The sequence below is a fragment of the Aspergillus stella-maris genome (genome assembly GCF_047715825.1).
Source record: "Aspergillus stella-maris strain CBS 113639 unplaced genomic scaffold BDV14scaffold_15, whole genome shotgun sequence".
Classification (NCBI taxonomy): domain Eukaryota; kingdom Fungi; phylum Ascomycota; class Eurotiomycetes; order Eurotiales; family Aspergillaceae; genus Aspergillus; species Aspergillus stella-maris.
The window spans coordinates 282092-301168 of NW_027396809.1; the positions used below are offsets into that span (position 1 = coordinate 282092).

At 50.9% G+C, this 19077-nt stretch overlaps 6 protein-coding genes and 1 non-coding gene across 7 annotated transcripts; 4 read left to right on the forward strand and 3 right to left on the reverse strand.

Annotated features, from left to right (window-relative positions):
- Nucleotides 1-40: 40 nt before the first annotated feature.
- BDV14DRAFT_170169 (putative cytochrome P450) lies at nt 41-2349 on the forward strand. The gene has a single exon (XM_073768162.1). It carries the CDS (start codon nt 666-668, stop codon nt 2064-2066), a length of 1401 nt encoding a protein of 466 aa, XP_073630144.1. The 5' UTR covers nt 41-665; the 3' UTR covers nt 2067-2349.
- Nucleotides 2350-2861: 512 nt separating this feature from the next.
- Nucleotides 2862-3444, reverse strand: BDV14DRAFT_198281 (uncharacterized protein; the record flags this gene model as incomplete). Its single annotated transcript, XM_073772894.1, has 2 exons — nt 2862-3175; nt 3249-3444. 2 exons carry the CDS (start codon nt 3442-3444, stop codon nt 2862-2864), a joined length of 510 nt encoding a protein of 169 aa, XP_073630145.1.
- A 2965-nt stretch (nt 3445-6409) lies between these two features.
- On the reverse strand, nt 6410-7995 carry BDV14DRAFT_170171 (arabinan endo-1,5-alpha-L-arabinosidase). Its single transcript, XM_073768163.1, has 3 exons — nt 7630-7995; nt 6749-7231; nt 6410-6676 (listed from the first exon to the last, which is right to left on the reverse strand). The coding sequence occupies exons 1-3, from the start codon at nt 7897-7899 to the stop codon at nt 6452-6454; spliced, it is 978 nt and encodes a 325-aa protein (XP_073630146.1). The 5' UTR covers nt 7900-7995; the 3' UTR covers nt 6410-6451.
- A 4416-nt stretch (nt 7996-12411) lies between these two features.
- Nucleotides 12412-13161, forward strand: BDV14DRAFT_198283 (GNAT family N-acetyltransferase; the record flags this gene model as incomplete). Its single annotated transcript, XM_073772895.1, has 1 exon — nt 12412-13161. The coding sequence occupies one exon, from the start codon at nt 12412-12414 to the stop codon at nt 13159-13161; it is 750 nt and encodes a 249-aa protein (XP_073630147.1).
- A 229-nt stretch (nt 13162-13390) lies between these two features.
- BDV14DRAFT_198284 (putative GPI anchored protein) lies at nt 13391-14694 on the reverse strand (the record flags this gene model as incomplete). Its single annotated transcript, XM_073772896.1, has 3 exons — nt 13391-13691; nt 13778-14076; nt 14137-14694. 3 exons carry the CDS (start codon nt 14692-14694, stop codon nt 13391-13393), a joined length of 1158 nt encoding a protein of 385 aa, XP_073630148.1.
- Nucleotides 14695-15650: 956 nt separating this feature from the next.
- On the forward strand, nt 15651-15747 carry BDV14DRAFT_t51. The gene has a single exon. It is a non-coding gene; the product is annotated as a tRNA-Val (tRNA).
- A 797-nt stretch (nt 15748-16544) lies between these two features.
- On the forward strand, nt 16545-19073 carry BDV14DRAFT_207649 (putative C6 transcription factor; the record flags this gene model as incomplete). Its single annotated transcript, XM_073775184.1, has 4 exons — nt 16545-17363; nt 17423-18024; nt 18074-18570; nt 18601-19073. The coding sequence occupies 4 exons, from the start codon at nt 16545-16547 to the stop codon at nt 19071-19073; spliced, it is 2391 nt and encodes a 796-aa protein (XP_073630149.1).
- Nucleotides 19074-19077: the final 4 nt, after the last annotated feature.

Here is a 19077-nt window from a genome sequence, read left to right on the forward strand (position 1 = left end):
ATGAATTAGTAATGTTGACATCCCAATGGTCATCCACAGGGTCGGTTCAACCTCCATCTCAGCTCCATCTCCCAGCCGCTTCTTCCACTCTCTCCCTCTCCACTCTTCCTTCGTCTCACCGATCGATCACCGCTAATGCACCTCCAATCCTCACAGAGCAACTATTGACTCCATCTCAGCCAGCCAGAGCTGCCAATCTCAGTCCCCAGCGCAGATTCTGCAGCCACGCCCCACGATGTCATCCATTACTCGCCAATCTGCGCTGCTCATCTGGCCCAGGACGCGGACGAACCCATGATCTGTGCGACGATCTCCTTGGCCGTCCAATAACTTTCAGCTTCAACATGTCTGAAGATATCATCGAGCTTGCGCGAGGGAGGCCGGGCGAATCACACCCGTCGCATTTCTGAGCTTGCTGGTCAGTGCGAAGGGATTTGCTTTTCTCAGCTGCGAAGATGCTGTCACTGTGCACTGCTGCGGTCATAGCTGGGCCGTCTGCCCGTCTCGGTCTGACTCTGCTGCTCGCTGTGCTCATTGCTGGAAGGTTTAAAACCTGTCTGCGTCGCTGCTCGCTGGCTGAGCTTGAGCTTTCCCCGGTTTTCACGACTTGATTTTGATCACTTTACGATTATACCCATTTGTTTGTTATTGTTTGTTAGCTTAACATGCCCACTCCGATTCCCCAGCCCAAGGGCCTCCCCATCCTTGGGAACCTTTTCCAGCTCGACGGCAAGAACCCTTGGGGATCGTTTAACAAACTTGCGACCGCGCACCGACCGATCTTCAAGATTAGCATTCTCGGCCACGACATTGTCTTCGTGACCTCTGCCGCCCTGCTTGAAGAAATCTGCGACGAGAAGCGCTTCAGAAAATGCGTCACCGGCCCAATCGTGGAGATCCGCGGCCTGGTGAACGACTCCCTCTTCACAGCCTACCACAGCGAGAATGAAATCTGGGGCATCGCCCACCGCATCATGAAGCCGCTCGTCTCGCCCGAAGCCGTCGCCGGCATCTTCGCCGACATCCGCGACACAACCGACGACCTGATCAAGAAATGGACCGCCTCGTCCAAGCAGCGCGTAAACGTCACCAACGACCTCGACCGCAACAACCACGAAGCAAACATGCTCGCCTTCTTCCACCAGCGCCTATCCATCATGAACGGCAACGAACCAGCCGTCATCGCAGCAAACACAAACCTCACTTTCGAATCCATGAAACGCAACACCCGCCCCAAGTTCCTCACCTGGCTAATGGGCCACCAGAAGCGCTGGGACGCAGAAATCAAAATCTGCCGCGACTACGGCGCTGAAATCGTCCGCAAGCGTCGCGAGGAGTACCCCGATGGCTCGGGGCCCAAGGACATGCTCCACGCACTCCTCTACGGCGTGGACCCCGAAACGGGCAAGAAGCTGTCCGAATCTCAAATCCTCGACGAAATCATCAACATCTTCATCGGGTCCGCGACAGCGCCCAACCTCCTCGCTTTCGGCCTGTATTATCTCGCAAACAACCCCAGCGTCATCGCCCAAGCCCGCGAGGAACTCGACGCCGTCGTCGGCGCCGGACCCTGGGAACACCACCACCTCAAGCAAATCCCGTACACGGAAGCCGTCCTCCGCGAAACACTCCGGCTCTCCGCAACAGCACCAGGCTTCAACATTGAGCCGATCCCCTCAGACGGGAACGAGCCTGTCCTCCTCGCAGGCGGCGAATACGAAGTCCCCCGCACGCAACCTCTCATCGCCCTCCTTACACACGTAAACCGCGACCCGGCTGTCTTTGAAGACCCAGAGGCGTTCAAGCCGTCTCGCATGGTCGGCGCTAAATACGATGCTCTCCCCTCGGGCGTGAAGAAGGGCTTTGGAAATGGGAAGAGACAGTGTTTTGGCACGCAGTATGCGTGGGAGTGGTCTCTTCTCGTGCTGGCGAGTATTATCAAGGACGTGGACTTTGAGCTTGCGGATAAGAAGTATATTGTGAGTAATGACGGGGTTAATTATAATGGGGCTTTCTCGACGAGGCCGCTTGGTTTCTTTTTGAGTGCTAGTCCGAGGCAGAAGTGACTGCATGGTCTGAAGGGTATTGATGGAAGTGGGAATGGTGAAGGTGGGATTGGGAAATTGGAATTGGGTGATTTGGGGGGGAGTTCGTTGAGGTTGGTTTCTTAGTGACTGGCTTGGACTGACTGGAACTGTTGAAAGGAGATTAACTATATGCATGCAATGCAGGTGTATGGACGGAGGAATTGAGGTGGATTTGAGTTACGACTGAGTAGTTAGCGTTTTATCTGATGATTATCTGCAGACGAGACAATTAAGTTAGGTTAATGATAATAGTTCAACCATGAACCCAAGATACTCCCGGCTACGAACCAGACTGCCGAGATGTAGATGTAGATGTGGGTGGGCCGGGTGGAAAAGGATTACTCCCTTTCAGTTCTCGAAGAGGTAGTCTCAGATCATATCATAGATGTAAGTTTCTATAGTAAGCGCAGAATACCAGAAACTATGAATGTACATAGATATAGTACGTAGTAAGACCTTTACGGATTTGATGAGATCGCTCTAGTAAGCATTGGAAATGCATTAAAGGCATTGTTAACGCGCGGAGAAGGCTAAGGCAAAACCATAGGCAGGAACCATGACAGTCATTCTAGGGGTGCTTTTGTAGTTTAGTTATCTTGCTGCCCTCTCTTTCGGTCAATGACGATCCGCTGGAGACGTATGAGGACCATCATTAGATTTTTTCCCCTCCGCGCATAGCTACTGAGCGAGTGGTTGTATTGATCCAGTGCCAGCAAGCTCCCTTGTCTGACTCTTTGCTCCGGCCACATTTAGACCCCCTATGGCATAAGGGGCCTAAAAGAGTGCAGACTTAGGACGTTGTTCGAATTCTCCCTGAGTACCGCGCTCTTGTTCCTTCCTCTGGGCCTCAATCCCCTTTCGTTTATTCAGTTGCTCCAGCAGCATGGACTGCATTGCTTGGCCATGCTCTTGCACTTCGTCCGCACCTTCCTGCTCCTGATCCGGCTTTGCGTCTCTCTCCTGAGCAAGGACAGTGCGCTCATTTCCTGGCGAGAGATGGTTGATGCTCATATTGTGCAGCAGTAGCTGTCTTTGGCTATCTCCATCACTTGACGAAGCCTCGACACTGCTGACAATAGCTAGGACGGCTAAAAGGACTACATTTTTGCAGTAGCAGCGTTAGTCGTACAAGGGAATAAAGTAAAGTGAGAAATCACGTACAAGAGCCGCCGCAGAGAATGAAGGAGGCTATCGTAAATGCTATCTGTGCATCATTCAAGCTAATGGCCGAGACGATCCCTATTGCGGCTGAGATAGCCAGCACTGCTGACGCGGCAATCAGGATTTTGAGGGCACTCCAGGCTTCCACGAATTCTAATGCGAAGCGCCGAGTTGGTTGGCGGAGCTTATAGACCATTCGATCCACTCGCTTTCGTCTCGTTTCCTTTCTAGTTCTTCGGGATATCTATAGACGAAGAGTATGTTCTGCTCGACGTACTCGGGAAGAAATGCTGATACGGGATGGTAATCGTATGGGGTGAACTACCATCTGATGTCAGTCTCCAACCAAATAATAGGAAGAATTACTGACAGTCAAATTGAATAGAAAGCAAACTCACTGATACAAGCCTGATGCGCCTCAAAGACTTGAAAGAAAATATCCTTCTCCAAACGCCATATATTTCTTGCTCGTAGATATGCCTGATTGTCGTTAAGGTTTGCACATCGGACTGGATGAGTTCGTTATTGCGTTCTACTAAGTACCGAAACTCCTGCTGTCCTTTGCATCTATGTGGACAGATTACGTGGATTTGGTGTTTCAGGAATTCTCCGTTCCTGTGACAGAGGAGATTGATGGAGCATGTTGGTTTCTCAATATCAAAAGGCGAGAGCTCCCTTCCTGGCCCAATTTCACCATTCATGTGAAGGTCCCGCCATTGTTTGCGAACGGCTTCATAGTTTGTAGAGCCAAATCCATGGATATTACCATCCGGCGGAAAAGCAGGCATAGTCGAGTCCCAGTATACAGGCGAGCCTCTCCGCACAATCTGTGCTTTTGCCTCTTCTACCTTCCCAAGCACTGGAGTAGACGGGGACGTATCGGACTCATCACTTGTTTGCAAGTGTTGACGGCCATGGTCATCCAAGTCCCGGTGTTCGTCCGGCTGTTCGCCATTCGTTATTAGGACTTCTGGATGCGGCCGGGATGAGTGGTACTTTCTGAACGTGTCGCCTTGCAAGTTAGTATGCTTGTCAAAGGAAGTAGATGATACAGTGTGAGCTGATCCCCTCGCATCACGGTGGTTTTCTCTGGCGGCACTGACAGACGAGGCTGGGTGAGCCTCGCCGACTCAGCCACATCAGCTGAATGCAAGAGTATATATGGATGTTGATGGCAGCCTCGCTGTCTCGCATCATTGTGCAGGGACATCCTTTGTTGCATTCAATCAAGACGACGTAGCATCTGTGTAAGAGAATACGTCTAAAGTTGAACAACCGTGCAAATGCAGGAAATGTCCCAAAGGTTGCCATGTCTTAGAAAAGGACTGCTAACACCGAGGCTCGGTAGCCCCTGCGAACGAGGAGAATCCTGATGACCCCTACATTTTAAGTACCTTCCATAAGCCTGAAGCTTCGGCAGGAGCAGATTGCTCTGTCGGAGAGCACATGACAGCTCAGAACTTTATCTACGAGTTGTATGGCATGAGAATGTGGAATGTTCTAGACCAGCTTTAAGCTTTTGATAGTCAGGCATATCATGGAGCGCATATGTCTGAGGAATGTTACGCCGCCTTTTACAGCATGGGTGAATATCTAGAAGGCAGCCTTGCAATGGTCTAGGGCGTTCTTACCTACAGTAGGCTGCGTTAAGCTTTCATACATATCTTACCTACAACCGAGCCATAGCGTTGATCAGGGCTCGCTCGAGGGCTGCCTTATGACTCTCGTGCTAGCGTGTGCTACTCCTATCTATACAACCAGTAGTTTCCAAATATTACGAATCTGAGAAGGTAATGGCGACAGTGAATGCGACCTCCAGATTAAGTTCTTGCGGTCGGACTTGGCTTCATAAACCTTGTCGCCGATCTATATATCTGAAACTCAAGCGTGCTTGATGGGTGAATGGAATCGCAACCATCTTTCCTTATGAGCTTAATGATGCACCTCAGAACATCCAAAAACACTTCAAGACCTAGAGATCAGATGAAACTAATAGACATATCTGGCCACTCTCGCTCATCAAAGCGCAAGACTACTCAAACATCGTCGGTCTAGGAACGGAAAGTTCTAACCATCTCCAGGCTCCATTAGGCCCGGCGGCCAAGTACCTGGTATCTGACCTTCGTCGAAGTTCATCTTCTTTGCTTTCTCTCGATACCACACCGGCGAGACGCGCTCTGGCTCGATGCGTCCTTCTAGTCGGTTGAATCTAGCTTCTTCCGGCTATCCTTACTACCCCCGCCAGTTCATTGAAGGAGGTGCTCTTTGAACCTGCCCACGCTAGAGCCGCGGACAGGTTGGCCAGGCGCCTACTGTAACCATCTATTCAGAGTCTTTGTCTTTTTCTTTGTAAGTCTCTCCGCGCTCTGCAGGTACCAGGGGTCTCAAAAACTAGACCCTGATCTACACTACAAGTAGACCTGAATGTCGCGCATTAACCAAATCCGGTTCTTCGGACTCTACCTAGCCCTTTAAAGGGCTCAATGAGAGAATTTCTGGACTAATCGAGACCGATCTAGGATAATGTACAAGGCTTTGTTGCTTTCTGACCAGGGGGCATCACAGATTTGATTTAGAACAATGTTCATAGTGGCTATAGCAGGTTGGCGGAAGGGACGGAATGTTGATGCGCTTCATTTCCTGGCCCTCCATTTACTGGGTGACCACCGGAATCCGTCATGGATTTGTATTGAGTCTCCGCAATGTAGTCAGGCATTCAGCCTGCGCTTAGGAAAGTAAAGTAGGATCAACACCTAGATTTCAGGCGCATTATACAGTCACAAGACCAGCCGGGGGGTATGTAGTATGTTAGTCTATGAGATTGATTTACAGAGTACAGGTGGAACCAAAAGTGTAAGTGTGATGCAAGTATGCAATTATGCAATAATCATTATCAACAGCGCCGACGTCAAGCGAGTCGACTCGACTCGACGAGCAAAGTATATAAGTATGTTATAAACGATAGTATGGGTATCATAGACAAAGCCATTCCCCCAACTAAGTCGATCAAGTCCATTCATGTGTCGTGTACGTCCTGTCCTGGCTATGGGTATACCTTACCTGTATAGCCTTAAATCCACTCAATCCAAAAAATAATAATCGCGGAGATAGTCATAGCACGCGTGAACGACCGTCCTCACTCCTCACCCACCCTAAACCTCACCCCACCCCCAACTCCCAGCAAAGTCATCCCCAGCTCAAATTCACACAGTAGGCCACCCATCCGCCCACTGCAAAACATTAAACCCAAACTGGTAATCACTAACCGCAATCCCAATCGTCGGGTTCGCATAGTGATAATACAGCGTCCAGCCACGGGTACTATCCTCAAAGACACCCTGGCCGCCGGGCCCAAAGACATTGCCGTGGGATGCGAGCAGCGTCGTGCCGCCGTTGCCGTTTAGGCAGGAGACGCCGTCGCGGTCGACCTGTCACTTGTTAGCACGGGGCTTAAAGCTTGGTTGAGGGAGGGGAGAGTGGGAATTTGGAAAAGAACATACGAATCCACCAGTCCCGCTCTGACTTCTGCACACGTTGATGCGGTACTCATCCCCCTGATCCGGATAGTTCACATCATAATTATTCGCCTGCCCCGACGAAAACGTCAAATAATACCACCCGCGTCGATAAAAGATATAGCCCGCCTCGATAGCATGGTTCCCACTACTATTATACGCGATCTGCGTCGCAGTTGCACCATCAGCCAAAGCTAATGGTCCAGCCAGCGGAACCTGGTGAATGCCATTCCAGTAAGAGCCGAACGTAAGGATCGGACTGCCGCCGATAGAAGCCCAGTTTGCGTCGATGGCGTTGTAGGGGCCGCCTTCTTCTGTGCGGAAGAGGCCGCCGTGGTCTGTCCAGCTGCCTGGTTGGAGGTTTGGGGATGAGGCAACGCCGATTACGGAGGCGCGGGAGCCGAGGGTTGAGATGCTGTAGTAAAGGTAGTAGAGGTTTGTGTTTGCTTGGTAGTGCACGTCTGGGGCCTGGGGTATGTTAGTTGATTGGTTTGGGGATGTGGTTGTTTGGTTGTTTGGTTGGAATGCGGAGAGTGTGGGGAGAGGCAAGCACGCAGCAAACCACTTCATTCATGCATGCAGTAGGAAAGGAAAGGAAAGCAGGCATGTGACATAATCACAAGACAAAGACATCATAGGGAACAGATCGGGGTATGACAATCGTGACCAGACTTGTACGCTGATCGTGCGGGGAGAGCTGAGCCCGGAGTCGGTTGGTCGGAAGATAAGACTCTTAGGGCTTGGGCTAGCCCCAGCCGCAATGGACCAAGATTGGCCGCTTGCATTGTCTGATTTGAATTCGGACGAAGGAAACGGCCAAGAAGAACAGGGATGATTAGACAGGGAACTCAGAACTCAAAACTCACCCAGAGGTTTGTGCTGCCGGGGTGATCAACGATTGATCCGCCAGGGAGCACTTCTCCCACGGCTTCCCATGGGCCCGTCAAGTCATTCGAGGCATGGATGTGGATGCCACCTCCCGTTGAGAAGCGAAAGTACCGCCCGTCTGAGACGCGCTGTTGGAAGCCTGGATCGTGGCCCCAGCAGTCGCCGGTACATTCGCCTGGGTTGGAGTATTGGGAGAGGGCTGTCCCCGTGAGGGACAGCGTGAGGGCGAGAAGGGATCGGAGGTTCATGGCGGTAGCAAGTCAATACTCAGAGTCGGATGAGGACCAAATGAGTAGGACAGACAAGGTTATAAGGCAGAAGTAAAATTAATTTGAAGGGGAATCTGACTGGAGAATGAAGGTGAATGGAATGCGGAATGGGGTACTTATAGGGTACTTGACTCCAGTCCAAGCACAAGCCCACTTACATAGTATAGCACCAGAATGACCAGGATAGACTAGACTAAGAGACTAAAGACTAGGGTGCAAAGCCCTCCAGTCCGGATTCCAGTCGCGTGTTGATGTCACGCAAGGGATTGTATAGCAGCGCCCAACTAGCAAAGCTTCCAGAACTCGGCAGTCTTGCAAGACTACTCTGTAAAGGTAATATCGCGCAATGCAAGGACGCAAGTGACGTGTCACGGGCCTCGACGAATGGCGCTCTACAAGGTCTTGAGTATAGCAAGTATGAGGATCAACTAATTATTGGCGCGATCGGCTGCGGCTGTCTTGGAGTTCTTTGTGTCAAGGCAGGGATAGGCTGCTGGATCGCCTATGATGTCTTTGTTTACCAGGGGGGATTGATCCTCTTTTCCTTCATTCATCGCATTGGCTCCTGGCCTGCCAGTCCTGCCAGCCCTGCCTCTGTAGTGCTCCTGCAGTGCCTGACTCTCCGACGTCACACCGCAGGCGCAGGCACCTCGACTCAGCACTCAACCTGTCATACGGGGTCGCGCAGAATGCATCCTGATCTTTTGCCATCTGCTTGGTGATAGGCGAGCCAAGGCACCGAGTGCCCGAATCGCGGAGGAAAGGATCAGGCACTGCCATGCACCGCCTGTCTTTAAGCTCTGGGTCTGGTTACCTGGTTGACTGTCTGACACTGACACCAAGACTAAAACAGTGACAGCTGTGCCCAGGACAGGCATGGATAAAGAAGGCCCATTGCTGGGGCCACGTTGCGCCCGTCCCTCCCGTCTTGTCTTGTCCAGGCTGGCCCAGGGCTGTCGGGTTTACCGGTCGGAATTCGCTGTTTCTCGTCAAGAAGGACCGTAAGTGTGTCTGCAAGGAGAAGGCGTCAACAAGGCAGCTGATCGATCGGAGAAGAAGTACTCCGAGTGTAGAGTGCATGGCGGGGTGAGCAACTGAGCTACTGTAAGTCTGTCGTAATACTAATATCTCCGACATCAGATGAGATAGATTAAACGTTGATTATTAGATTAATGGGCTCCATTCTGCTGTTTAGCGCAGATCACTGCTAGCTGTTTTTGTGTTAGTGAAGTTGTTTCCTTCAATAACCGGTCGCAGCCATCGCGAATTGTTAGCGGAGAGCACACCATCACTATACCTACACTATGGCATATGGCCTCGGGCAGACGCGGGATACTGAAGAATCTACACTTTACAGAGGAAAGTATCATGCAGTCCTCTCTTTCGTTTTCTCCTCTCCTCTCCTCTCTCCTCACCATGCACAGACCACATGACAACTCTACCTGCTTACTCCCATGTCAACTCTGTACATACAAACAAACAAACACATGCAGTGAGAAATAAGCCCGCCACCCACCTCACCTCCCAAGAACAAGACCCTCGCCCAAGTCCCTTCCCTTCCCACGAGGCTACATCCTTCAAGCCCCTCAGACTCTTATTCGCCGCGTCTCCAACACAACCAACTCTAAGCGATCTAAGGCCAGTCTCGTGGCGGTGGCTCATTAGGCTTGCTGCTTACCCCACACTCTTGGTTTGGGAGGTCTAGACTAGCCTACCTGACTGCATTTCTGCGCTTGTGATGCCATGCAGTATTTACTAAGTTAGTTGCTGTAACTACTCTGTAGGGTTGGACGAAGTAAGCAGTGAGGTCATCCACATGGTGGAAATCTGCATGTGGAATTCAGTACTAGTCGGCTCGGTTAGGTCAGTCTTCATGGCCTATAAGATGCTCATGCGAGGGGTTGCGATCGGGGATTCTCGCGTCGTTGCCTGCATGGGGTAGGTGGTTGTTGTTGGGTTTCTTGGGTCCCGTATTTGGTCCTTGTTGTGAGTCAGTCATTTACTATTCTGAAGGTCGTGATCTATAAAGTACACTATACTATGTTTCGGCACAGTACCGTTGTAAAGTGGAGGTATATACCGCGTGATATATACGGTGAAAGATATAGATTTACCTTTTACTGTATGTAGAAGGAGGCTAAATAGCTAGACTCGTCCGATCGATTAATCAACTAAATGACTCGAGAGTAGAGACATCTTACCGTTGTACCGTACTACTCCACACCAACGCTCTTCTCCATCTCATCTAGTCTGAACTAAAAGGAATTGTTGATATGGCCCGGTCGCAGTCTAAAATTAACAACCCCGTCGAGATCAAAATACCAAGTACCAAGTCTCCTTCCGATCCTTGGTCTCTTGGCTCGCTCAGCCTTGGAGATCAACACTTACAGCGCACCGCATACCCGATAACCCCCCGCTGCCCATCAGCGTTCCCGATCGCGGCACTGCCACGCTTAGCTCGCGCCTAGAAAACTATATCTGTAGCTAGATATTGACCCTGTTGGTACATACAGTAGTCGTCGCTTGCGAAATTAGGACATAGGAGATAGTTAGCACGCAATGGTATTCTTGCAGCTGGGGATGCAGAGTAAATGAAGTCGACGAGGGCTAGGCAGAAGTGGAACATGAGTAGCCGCATGGTATAACAGGGGCTTCTATAGAGTCAGCATGCCGCCATTCCGTCCGTCCCGTCTAGCACATCCCGCATCTCCCGCCCTATACTGAAGCCCGCTTATGCTTTATTTTTGTAGCCTGTGTGAACAATCACAAACAGTTGGACACGACACATAGGGACACTGCCGACCCGTCCATCCAAATTCTAAGCATATGGAATCTTGCCCATCGCTCCAAAATAAGAGATGAGATGTTAACATACCTAGGTGCACCATCTCTTGGCATAGGGCAGGGACAAGCACTGCCCTCCCGCCCCCGAGAGTCTGGGTATTGAGGCGGCATGCGCCAATGCGTCCAGATACTAGTGAGCTCGCTGAGCAGGACATCGCTGTTGGATTTCCCTCCTTTGCAGCTTTAGCTGCATTTGTACCCTTCTCCAAGCGCCCGATTGTCGGTGGCATGCTTATATTTGGCGATCAAGGATATGGAGGCTGAGGCGGGACGGAGGTGGCGATCGCCAGGCTGAAGGATGCGAAGGGTAGAGGGGGGTTGACGTGCACCGGCTCGATTGGACAGTTGAGGTCCTGACTTGGTAGGGCTGTTGGGATTGAAGTTGAGGCTGAGGCTGAGATGCATGAATTGTACGGAGTAGTGGGGGGTTCATGAAATGGGATTTGCAAGAAGGGTATAACAGGTGGCTTTATGATATCAAGTCAATCATGTTGGACACGAAATACAACGACTCTGTCCGTAGCTTTGTTACTGTTCATTCTGGAGCAAGCAACCGGGTGGCTGTCGCTGTAGGTCTCCTCCCGATCCGTTTCCTCTCGGGTCTCGCAGGGAAAAACAAGCGAAGGAAGGAATGGTCACGGTTGCTCCTTCCTGTGCATATGATCATAGTGCTGGCCCATCGCACCTGCCCAGACCTCAGCCGGGAGACAGCGGTCCGGGTTTCCTAGGAGGAAGATACACTTCTTCGTTGCCGGTCGTTCTTTCCTCCGTGATATTGAAGGTTTGCAGGTGTCCACGGTGAAATTGTTTTCTCACAGCTTGTCGCGCACCAGTTCCCATGACCGTTCCTGGAGATAGTCATACCCCACCTATTCAACCTACAATTTGCTCCCTGAGCGTGCGCTTGCTTTGGGAGGAGGATTAGAGAGCGCTGAAGACACGGATATGGTAAAAGCACGAAATCTCGGGTGCAGAACTGGGTCTGACGACTGGTATCTGCAGCTGAATTCAAGAAAGGTACGAAGTACCTAATGTTTACAGATATCTGGCTGAGCAATAAGTTCTATAGAGAATGCGATCCTTCATGAACAGCTTCAGAGGAATTAACCGGCAACGGGAGACCCAGAAGAAGTTAGGTTAACTACCGCATCTCCAAATCAAGAGCCCCGCGGGATATTGCTTGATCATCCAGTCGCTTATATACTGTGCTGCATATTTGGTTAGAAGAAAACGGACCCTTCCCCCGCTTTCTATCCTACTTTGTCTACTCACACATGGCACAGACATGATCCATGAGAAACTGAGAAAATAATCTCGGGAGACAGGTAGAACATATTGTGCATCTAGCTACCGTCTTGTCCGAACCAAACATACCGCTAATCAAGGGGCTCGGTGCATCATTGCAGGGACTAATATAGATTTACAAGGCGTACTAGGATCTTGAGGGCAAAATATTAGTAAACCCCACTGATAAAAATCCCCCGCATTGGAGTAATTCCGGAGAAAGCCACATGCCCAGTCGCCTAATTCTGGACCCGCTCTTTGAACCCGGATCATGAAGTGGCCACATCATACCTCTACCTTAACCTCCGGTCACATCCAGATATCCCATCTTCATCAAATTTATATCCATAGCAAACCTACAAAATGGCAACCATCGCTTCAAAAACCCAAGTTCGCGTCTCACCAATCACAGACCCCTTCGACCTGGCGCGGTTCTTCGACATCACAGCCTCAGCATTCGGCACACAAGTAGCAGATGGTTTCTGGATGACAATGAATCCCGGATGGGACACGGACGAAGGCCGAAAAGCCGGCATTACTCGATTCGTCGACCGGTGGGAATCAACAACAACAGATCGAAACGGCAAGCCGAATACAATCTTCCTCAAGGCTACCGTCGATAACAACGACGGCAAAGAAGTCATTGCCGGAGCAGCGATCTGGGTCCAGGCTTCTATGCTTGATGGATACGGCGATAAACCTGCCACAGACCTGGGTGAAGCTATGGATCTCAATGCTCTTTACCCCGGCGATCTAGCTGAGCAACGATATGTGCGTCAGGTAGATCGCTGCCTGCACAAACGGCGCGTTGAAGTTATTCAGGAAGCGGCTTCTACTTCCTCGCCTGCTGTTATGGTACTTGATCTTTGCGCTGTGGATCCGGCTTTCCAGAGACGGGGCGTTGCGAATGCGCTTGTTCAGTGGGGGCTTGATGAGGCGAGAGGTCGTGGGGGGTTGGAGGCTGTTCTTGAGGGGTCGAGTATGGGGAGGCTAGTTTATGGGAGAATGGGGTTTAATCAGGATGGGGGTGAGATTGTTTATGAGGTTGATGAGGAGTTTAGGGGGAGGAGTAGGCCGAGTAATGTTTTTATGCGGACGGGGAGGCCGGTATAAATAGATATGTCATCAGGCTTTTTATTCCAAGAAATGGATAGATATCAAGGTCAAAAACTGATACGTATGGCTATGGGAAAATACGCTAGGAACGTTGTATCCTTAACGAATCATTCTTGAACCCTCAAGGTCATTTCTTCCACTTGAACAAAAGATAACAAAGTAGACACAACACCAAAATAAGAACTTTCAATCAACCCTCTGAGGAGCCCTCTCAACGTCTCACGATCTAATCCAACCGGAACAACGCAGTTCCAAATCCCAAAGAATCGTATCCGCCGCTGGTAGTTCCGTAATCACCACCACCACCCTCCGCATAATCTCCATCCTCAGTAACCAAATCCCTGTAAGCTCCAGTCCAAGAAGCATTAAGCCCCTTGACACCATTATAGTGCGCATAGAGCAGCTCAGCAATGGGCCGAATTGTGCCTCGTCCAGACTCGCTGATTTCCGTCGACGTACCTTGCACATTCGTGTACGTGGAGAAGGGGACTGAGTTGTTCGTGTTGTATTTGAAGACGTATTCGGCGCTGTTGATGTCCATTGGTCAGTTACAGATTCCTTCCAAGATAGAAAAGAGGCAGGCTGCTCATGTTAGGTGTTGTGGTTAACTTACCCAGCAAGAATCTTACTATCACCCCACGCAAACAAATCTTCCCCCTGGTTATAAGCCTGCTGCGCAAGAACTCCTAGGAGTCCGAAGTCAAGGAGACTATGTCCCTGGTCGCGACCCGCCTCTTGGCCCTGACCCAGTGCCTTGCCGCTATCTTCCTCCTCGTGAATCGTCCAAATCATATTGTCTAGCGCGCCCATTCCGACGCCGTTCTGGAAGTAGTCTAGGGCTTGGTCGATGGCGGTTTGGTTCTCGGATAGGACGCCGATAGCGTGGAGGGAGGCGAGGTTGCAGAGGTCCCACTGTATCTCAATCAGTAAGCACTGTTCAAGTCCAATGGAGAGGTCAAAGTAAAAGCATACATTAGCCCAATAATGATCATCCTCCGCATCATTATGCCTAACCAAAAAATCCACATTCATCGGCAAAAACACAGCCTGCATCATATCAATCATATCCTGCAATCCATCCCAAGATTCATAACCCCTCAATATCTCTGCCGCATTTGCCATCTGGTACCCGTAAAGTCCATTAGCGAGGAACTTATCCGAGCTCCCCGTGACGGTTGTAAGCGTGGAACTCCACGCGTCGAGAATAGACGTAGCAGCATCCGCGTTCGCAGTCTCCCCTGTGACTTTCCAGTAGACTGCATTGGCGTAGGCGGATGCGATATCTCTGTAGAGCGAGGGGTAGTTCTGTGGGTCGCAGCCTGTACCGCGGCAGACTGTTTCTGTTGCGGAGGGGGTATAGGTGCTGTCTGCGTGCGCGGCGAGCTTGTTCCACCCTGTGTATTGGGGCTCGGTTTGGGTGTCGATGGAGGAGGCGATGCGCGCGAAGTCGGCGTCTGTGTGCAGGAGGCCGGGGTGGGTGATTGCTGCGGCTGCAAGTGCAGCGTGGGAAATAAGGAAAGAAGACTTCATCGTTACCTACGTTGAAGTCTACTCTGAGGAACTGTCAAGCTGATCTGATAAGCGGCGCATCGTCTCCTTTATGTATTGCTGCCATGCTGACCAGGCCATCACATTACATGAAAATAGAATACGGCCTCTGTTCGATCCCTGATGATCGCCCCACGGGGTATGTAGCGGACGTTTGGAAAAGTTCTTCTGACACACGAACGGTCAGCTTAACTCCTTCCTAACACAGTCAATCAAGCATTTATCCGGTGGCCGAGATCTGTTCCGCTTCCTCAGGGATAGGGAGCAAGGGTAAGCGGTGTTGTACAGAGTAGACGGGGTGTCTTACGTGGATATATATTGAGTGGAACCGAACTACCCTCTATATAAAACCGAACGATGTCGATCATGTTCTAATCTATCACAACTGCCGACGGTGAGGCTGTGAGCTCCGACGATGTTTTAAGCGAAGGAGTTAGGGACTCGTTTCTGGCGATTAGTAGATGTAGGCAGGTGAAACAGTTCGCAAGAATGTGTTCTTTACAGAGAAGGTACAGTTAACTTCTTTCCCTTTTCAGCGATATCAAGATAGATCCAATTTGTCTGTACACTTTTCCCCTGATGACTCTTCCCCCTGATTTAAAAGGCTAAAGTAGATGCATTCGTCCAGTCTGCGAATTACAGGGAAGCAACCATACAAAGAGGTAGTACAGGAAAAACTCGTCACTCCATTGGAATCGAACGCATCAACATACCACTACCACAAAACGATGCTATGCTGGTACCGCAGCTTAGCATCGAACTGAACCGCCAAAACTCAACAAACGGTACATATTTTTGGTTTTCTGCACCTGCAACCGGCTAAATACCCACCTCCGCATCGCACTGCACCTTAGATCCTTCCTAAGCCCCTATAAGCCGCGTGCAATCTAAATCTTTCCCTTATAAGTTTCTTGAGCAAAATCTCTTTATCAAGAATTGGCCGATTGGTTTAGCGGTTATAACGCCGTGTTAACAAACGATTCTGATTGAATCTTTGTACCGCGGAGGTCACCGGTTCGACACCGGTATTGGTCATGACTTTTTGAAGTTCTTGGGTGGCTCGTTTTTTTGGCTGGCGGAGCATTTTGAGGAGAGGCGGGATGCAAATTTCGACTTTGGATATTGAGTGGGGCAAAAGTGCCAAGACCACGAGAAAGATTTACGATTGGCTGCACTAAAAAGGTTGCGGGAAGCTAGTCTATCCTCCGCTTAGCGCAGCCTATGTGCCGCATGGCAATTCTGCCTCAGGTGTCATCCTCGTCAGTCTCAGGCTCAGCCTTTCAGGTCATCAGTGGGTGTGTACACAGCCAACAACGTGCCGCCTCCTATCAAAATCTACCTCAAAATCCCCGACAATTTCTGCAGAAGGTTTTCCCGCTCTACATATATTCCTCAAACCGTCCTAAACCAATCCACGTCCTTATCTCTGATTGCCGGGATAATTCCCGGAGTCAAGCCCGTCAAACTAATCCTCTAACGTGAAGAGGGCTAGCCAGCCCGGGAAAATGCCCGCTGATTCCCCCGGTGCCCGGACAGGGATGCTTTGAAGGCTGACGAACATGATCCTGAAGCTTGCCTGATGAGTACGGTTATCATCCCACGCGGAAAAAACACCTTACCTTATGATCCTGCCATGCTTGCGTAGACCCTGCGCCCTGCGGGGAAGTCCGAAACCTGGGGGCGGGGTTGGAGTTGGAATTGAAGTTGGAGTTATGCGGGCTGTCAAAATCGAAGTGATACGTAGTCTATAAACTTTAGACATTCAATGCAGTTTACCTTCTCTCCCCACTTAATCCTATCCATCTGTATCCCAATCCATTGGAAGGAATGCAATGCCCGCCCACCAATCCGACGACGACATCCCAGCATGCCAATCGTGCCGCCGCAAAAAGGCGCGCTGTAGTCGCGAGCAACCATGCAGTCAATGCGTGCGCTTCAACACAGATTGTATCTACGATGATCGGAAATTGAAGCCTGGTTTGCGCGCGGGCGCGGTGGACGCCCTTTCAAGAAGGATCGAGACGCTCGAGAATATGTTTTTGGGGCAGGGGGTGTTGTGGAGGGAGATGTGGGAGGGGGTGTATCCGGGTAGGATGTTTCCTGGGGTTGATAAGGAGAATGGGGTCAATGGGGGTGATAGTGGGAATGACAATGGGGAAGGGATCCAGAGGCAGAAGGAGAGTATCAAGCGCTCGCTTTTGCAGGTCGCAGAGCACTCCGGCTCGGGGACGGGACGTATGGATGAGCAGGGAGGAACGGGGGATAGCGCACGACCGACGAAGAGACGGATGACCTCAACTGAACTCTCAAGCAACGACAAAGAACCGCCAACACCGACAGAGATAATTGAGTCCGAACTCATGACCCGCCTAATCGAATTCTACTTTGACAATATCCACCACTGGATACCGATTCTGCATATCCATCGATTCAGACAGCAGATACGGTCTCGTGAGGGGAGGAAAAGAGCAGTTTATGTTCTTTACGCCATAATCGCAGCATGCACACGATTCATCTCTCACCCTATTCTTGCCGACGAGGAGAAGAAATCCGCTGTGGCTGAGAAATGCCGACGCGAAGTCGTACTGCATAGTATGGAGTCGTTCTCTGTTCAGAACCTGCAGGCGCTTGTTATTATCGCATTTGATACTGTTCGTATCCCAATCTCCCATACTCTTCACCTACCATCTCCAGATACTGACTACACCAGATCGCTCGAGGCCGCGGCCCCCCCTCCTGGTCCGTCGTAGGCAGCACAACCCGCACAGTCGAACACCTTCAACTAAGCGTCGAAGAAGACAACCTACAAGACCGCACCCAAACCCAAGCCGGCGAACGCCTCATCCGACGAATCACATTCATAAACCCCTCAACATGCTGGCAAGAAGCCGAAGAGCGGCGGCGCGTCTTCTGGACCGTCTTCCTGATGGACCGATTTTGTAGCGTTTCGACGGGGTGGAATGTTAGTCTTACTAGTGCGGATGTTAAGAGGCGCTTACCTTGCGAGGGGACGTTGTGGCAGAGGGAGGAGGAGGTTCGGGCGCCGTATTTTGGGATTTCTGATTCTGCGCTTGCGGGATCGAATCGACCTCCTGCTTCTGCTATTCTGGCAGGGAGTCCGATTGGGACTGGGGCTGGGACTGATTCTGCTGAGAGGAGCTCCATTGGTGGGTTTGCGTATTGTATTGAGGCTACGGAGTCGTTGGCGCTGGTCTCCAATTTCTTCGTTCATCAGCCGCTTGATGTACGGAATTCAGATGAGGCTCAGCTGTGGTTGATGCGGTTCAAGGAACTCGATCTACGGCTGGTTCAGTATGCTCCCCCCATCCTCTTAGTAAGTAGCCCTAACTCATATTCACAGGTGGAAACTCTTCCTCCCCACCAAATGGCGCGAAGCCTCAGCCGTCAACGCTGACGGAATAATGGACTCGAATCTCACATTGGCACACATAACACACAACACCGCCATAATCCTCCTGCACCAAGCAATCGCCTACCCACCAGGCCACTGGCGCACCTCCCCCGTAAAACTGCCCTCGTCCTCATCAGCGGAAAGCTGTCTCCAGGCTGCGTCGGAAATAGCGAGCATAGGCCAGCAATTCCTTGCGTTCTCGAGTATGCTCACGAATCCGCAGTTTTCGTTCTGTCTGTTTATTGCGGGGCGGATGCTGCTTACGCATTCGAGGTTTTATGGGGTTGCGATTCCGAGTGAGTTGGATACCTTGATTCGGAGCTTGAGTGAGATTTCGAGGAGGTGGGCTGGGCCGCGTGATGGGAATTGTGATCGGGTGTCGGAGAGGAAGAAAGAGGAGAGTTTGGCTTCGGTTTTTCTGAAGAGGCTTGTGCAGGCGAGGGATAGTCATTGCTCTTCTAATTCTACGGCAGCAGGGAAGCATCCTGGATGCAGCCTTGATATTCGGCAGACGGTCTATTCCGAAACGGCTGGGGACAATGCAGATACATCTGGGGCTACGTCTCAAACAGTGCAGGCCTCGTCACATTTTAACATTCCGACTACCGTGCCGCCTGAACCGTTCATTGGAGCAGGGAATCCACAGACAGAACAGGCTTCTTTTGTAGACTTTCAAGACCAGCCGCTGGACCCCTCTTTGACATTTGGGTTTCCGCCTCTGCCGCCTTCTTTTCAGCAGGTTTCTAGTCCGTTTGGTCTTGACGTTAATGCTTTTGATGCTTGTCTTGGGAGTGATGGTGTTGGTATTGGTATTGGTATTGGGCTGCCTTCGGCGTCTGGATGGGTGAGCGGGTGGGATAGTATGGCATATTTGCGTACGGCTGGCAATCACAATAATGGGAGTCAGGCGTCGCCGGGGTCGGCGCATGCATCTTCGGGAACTGTATAGCCTG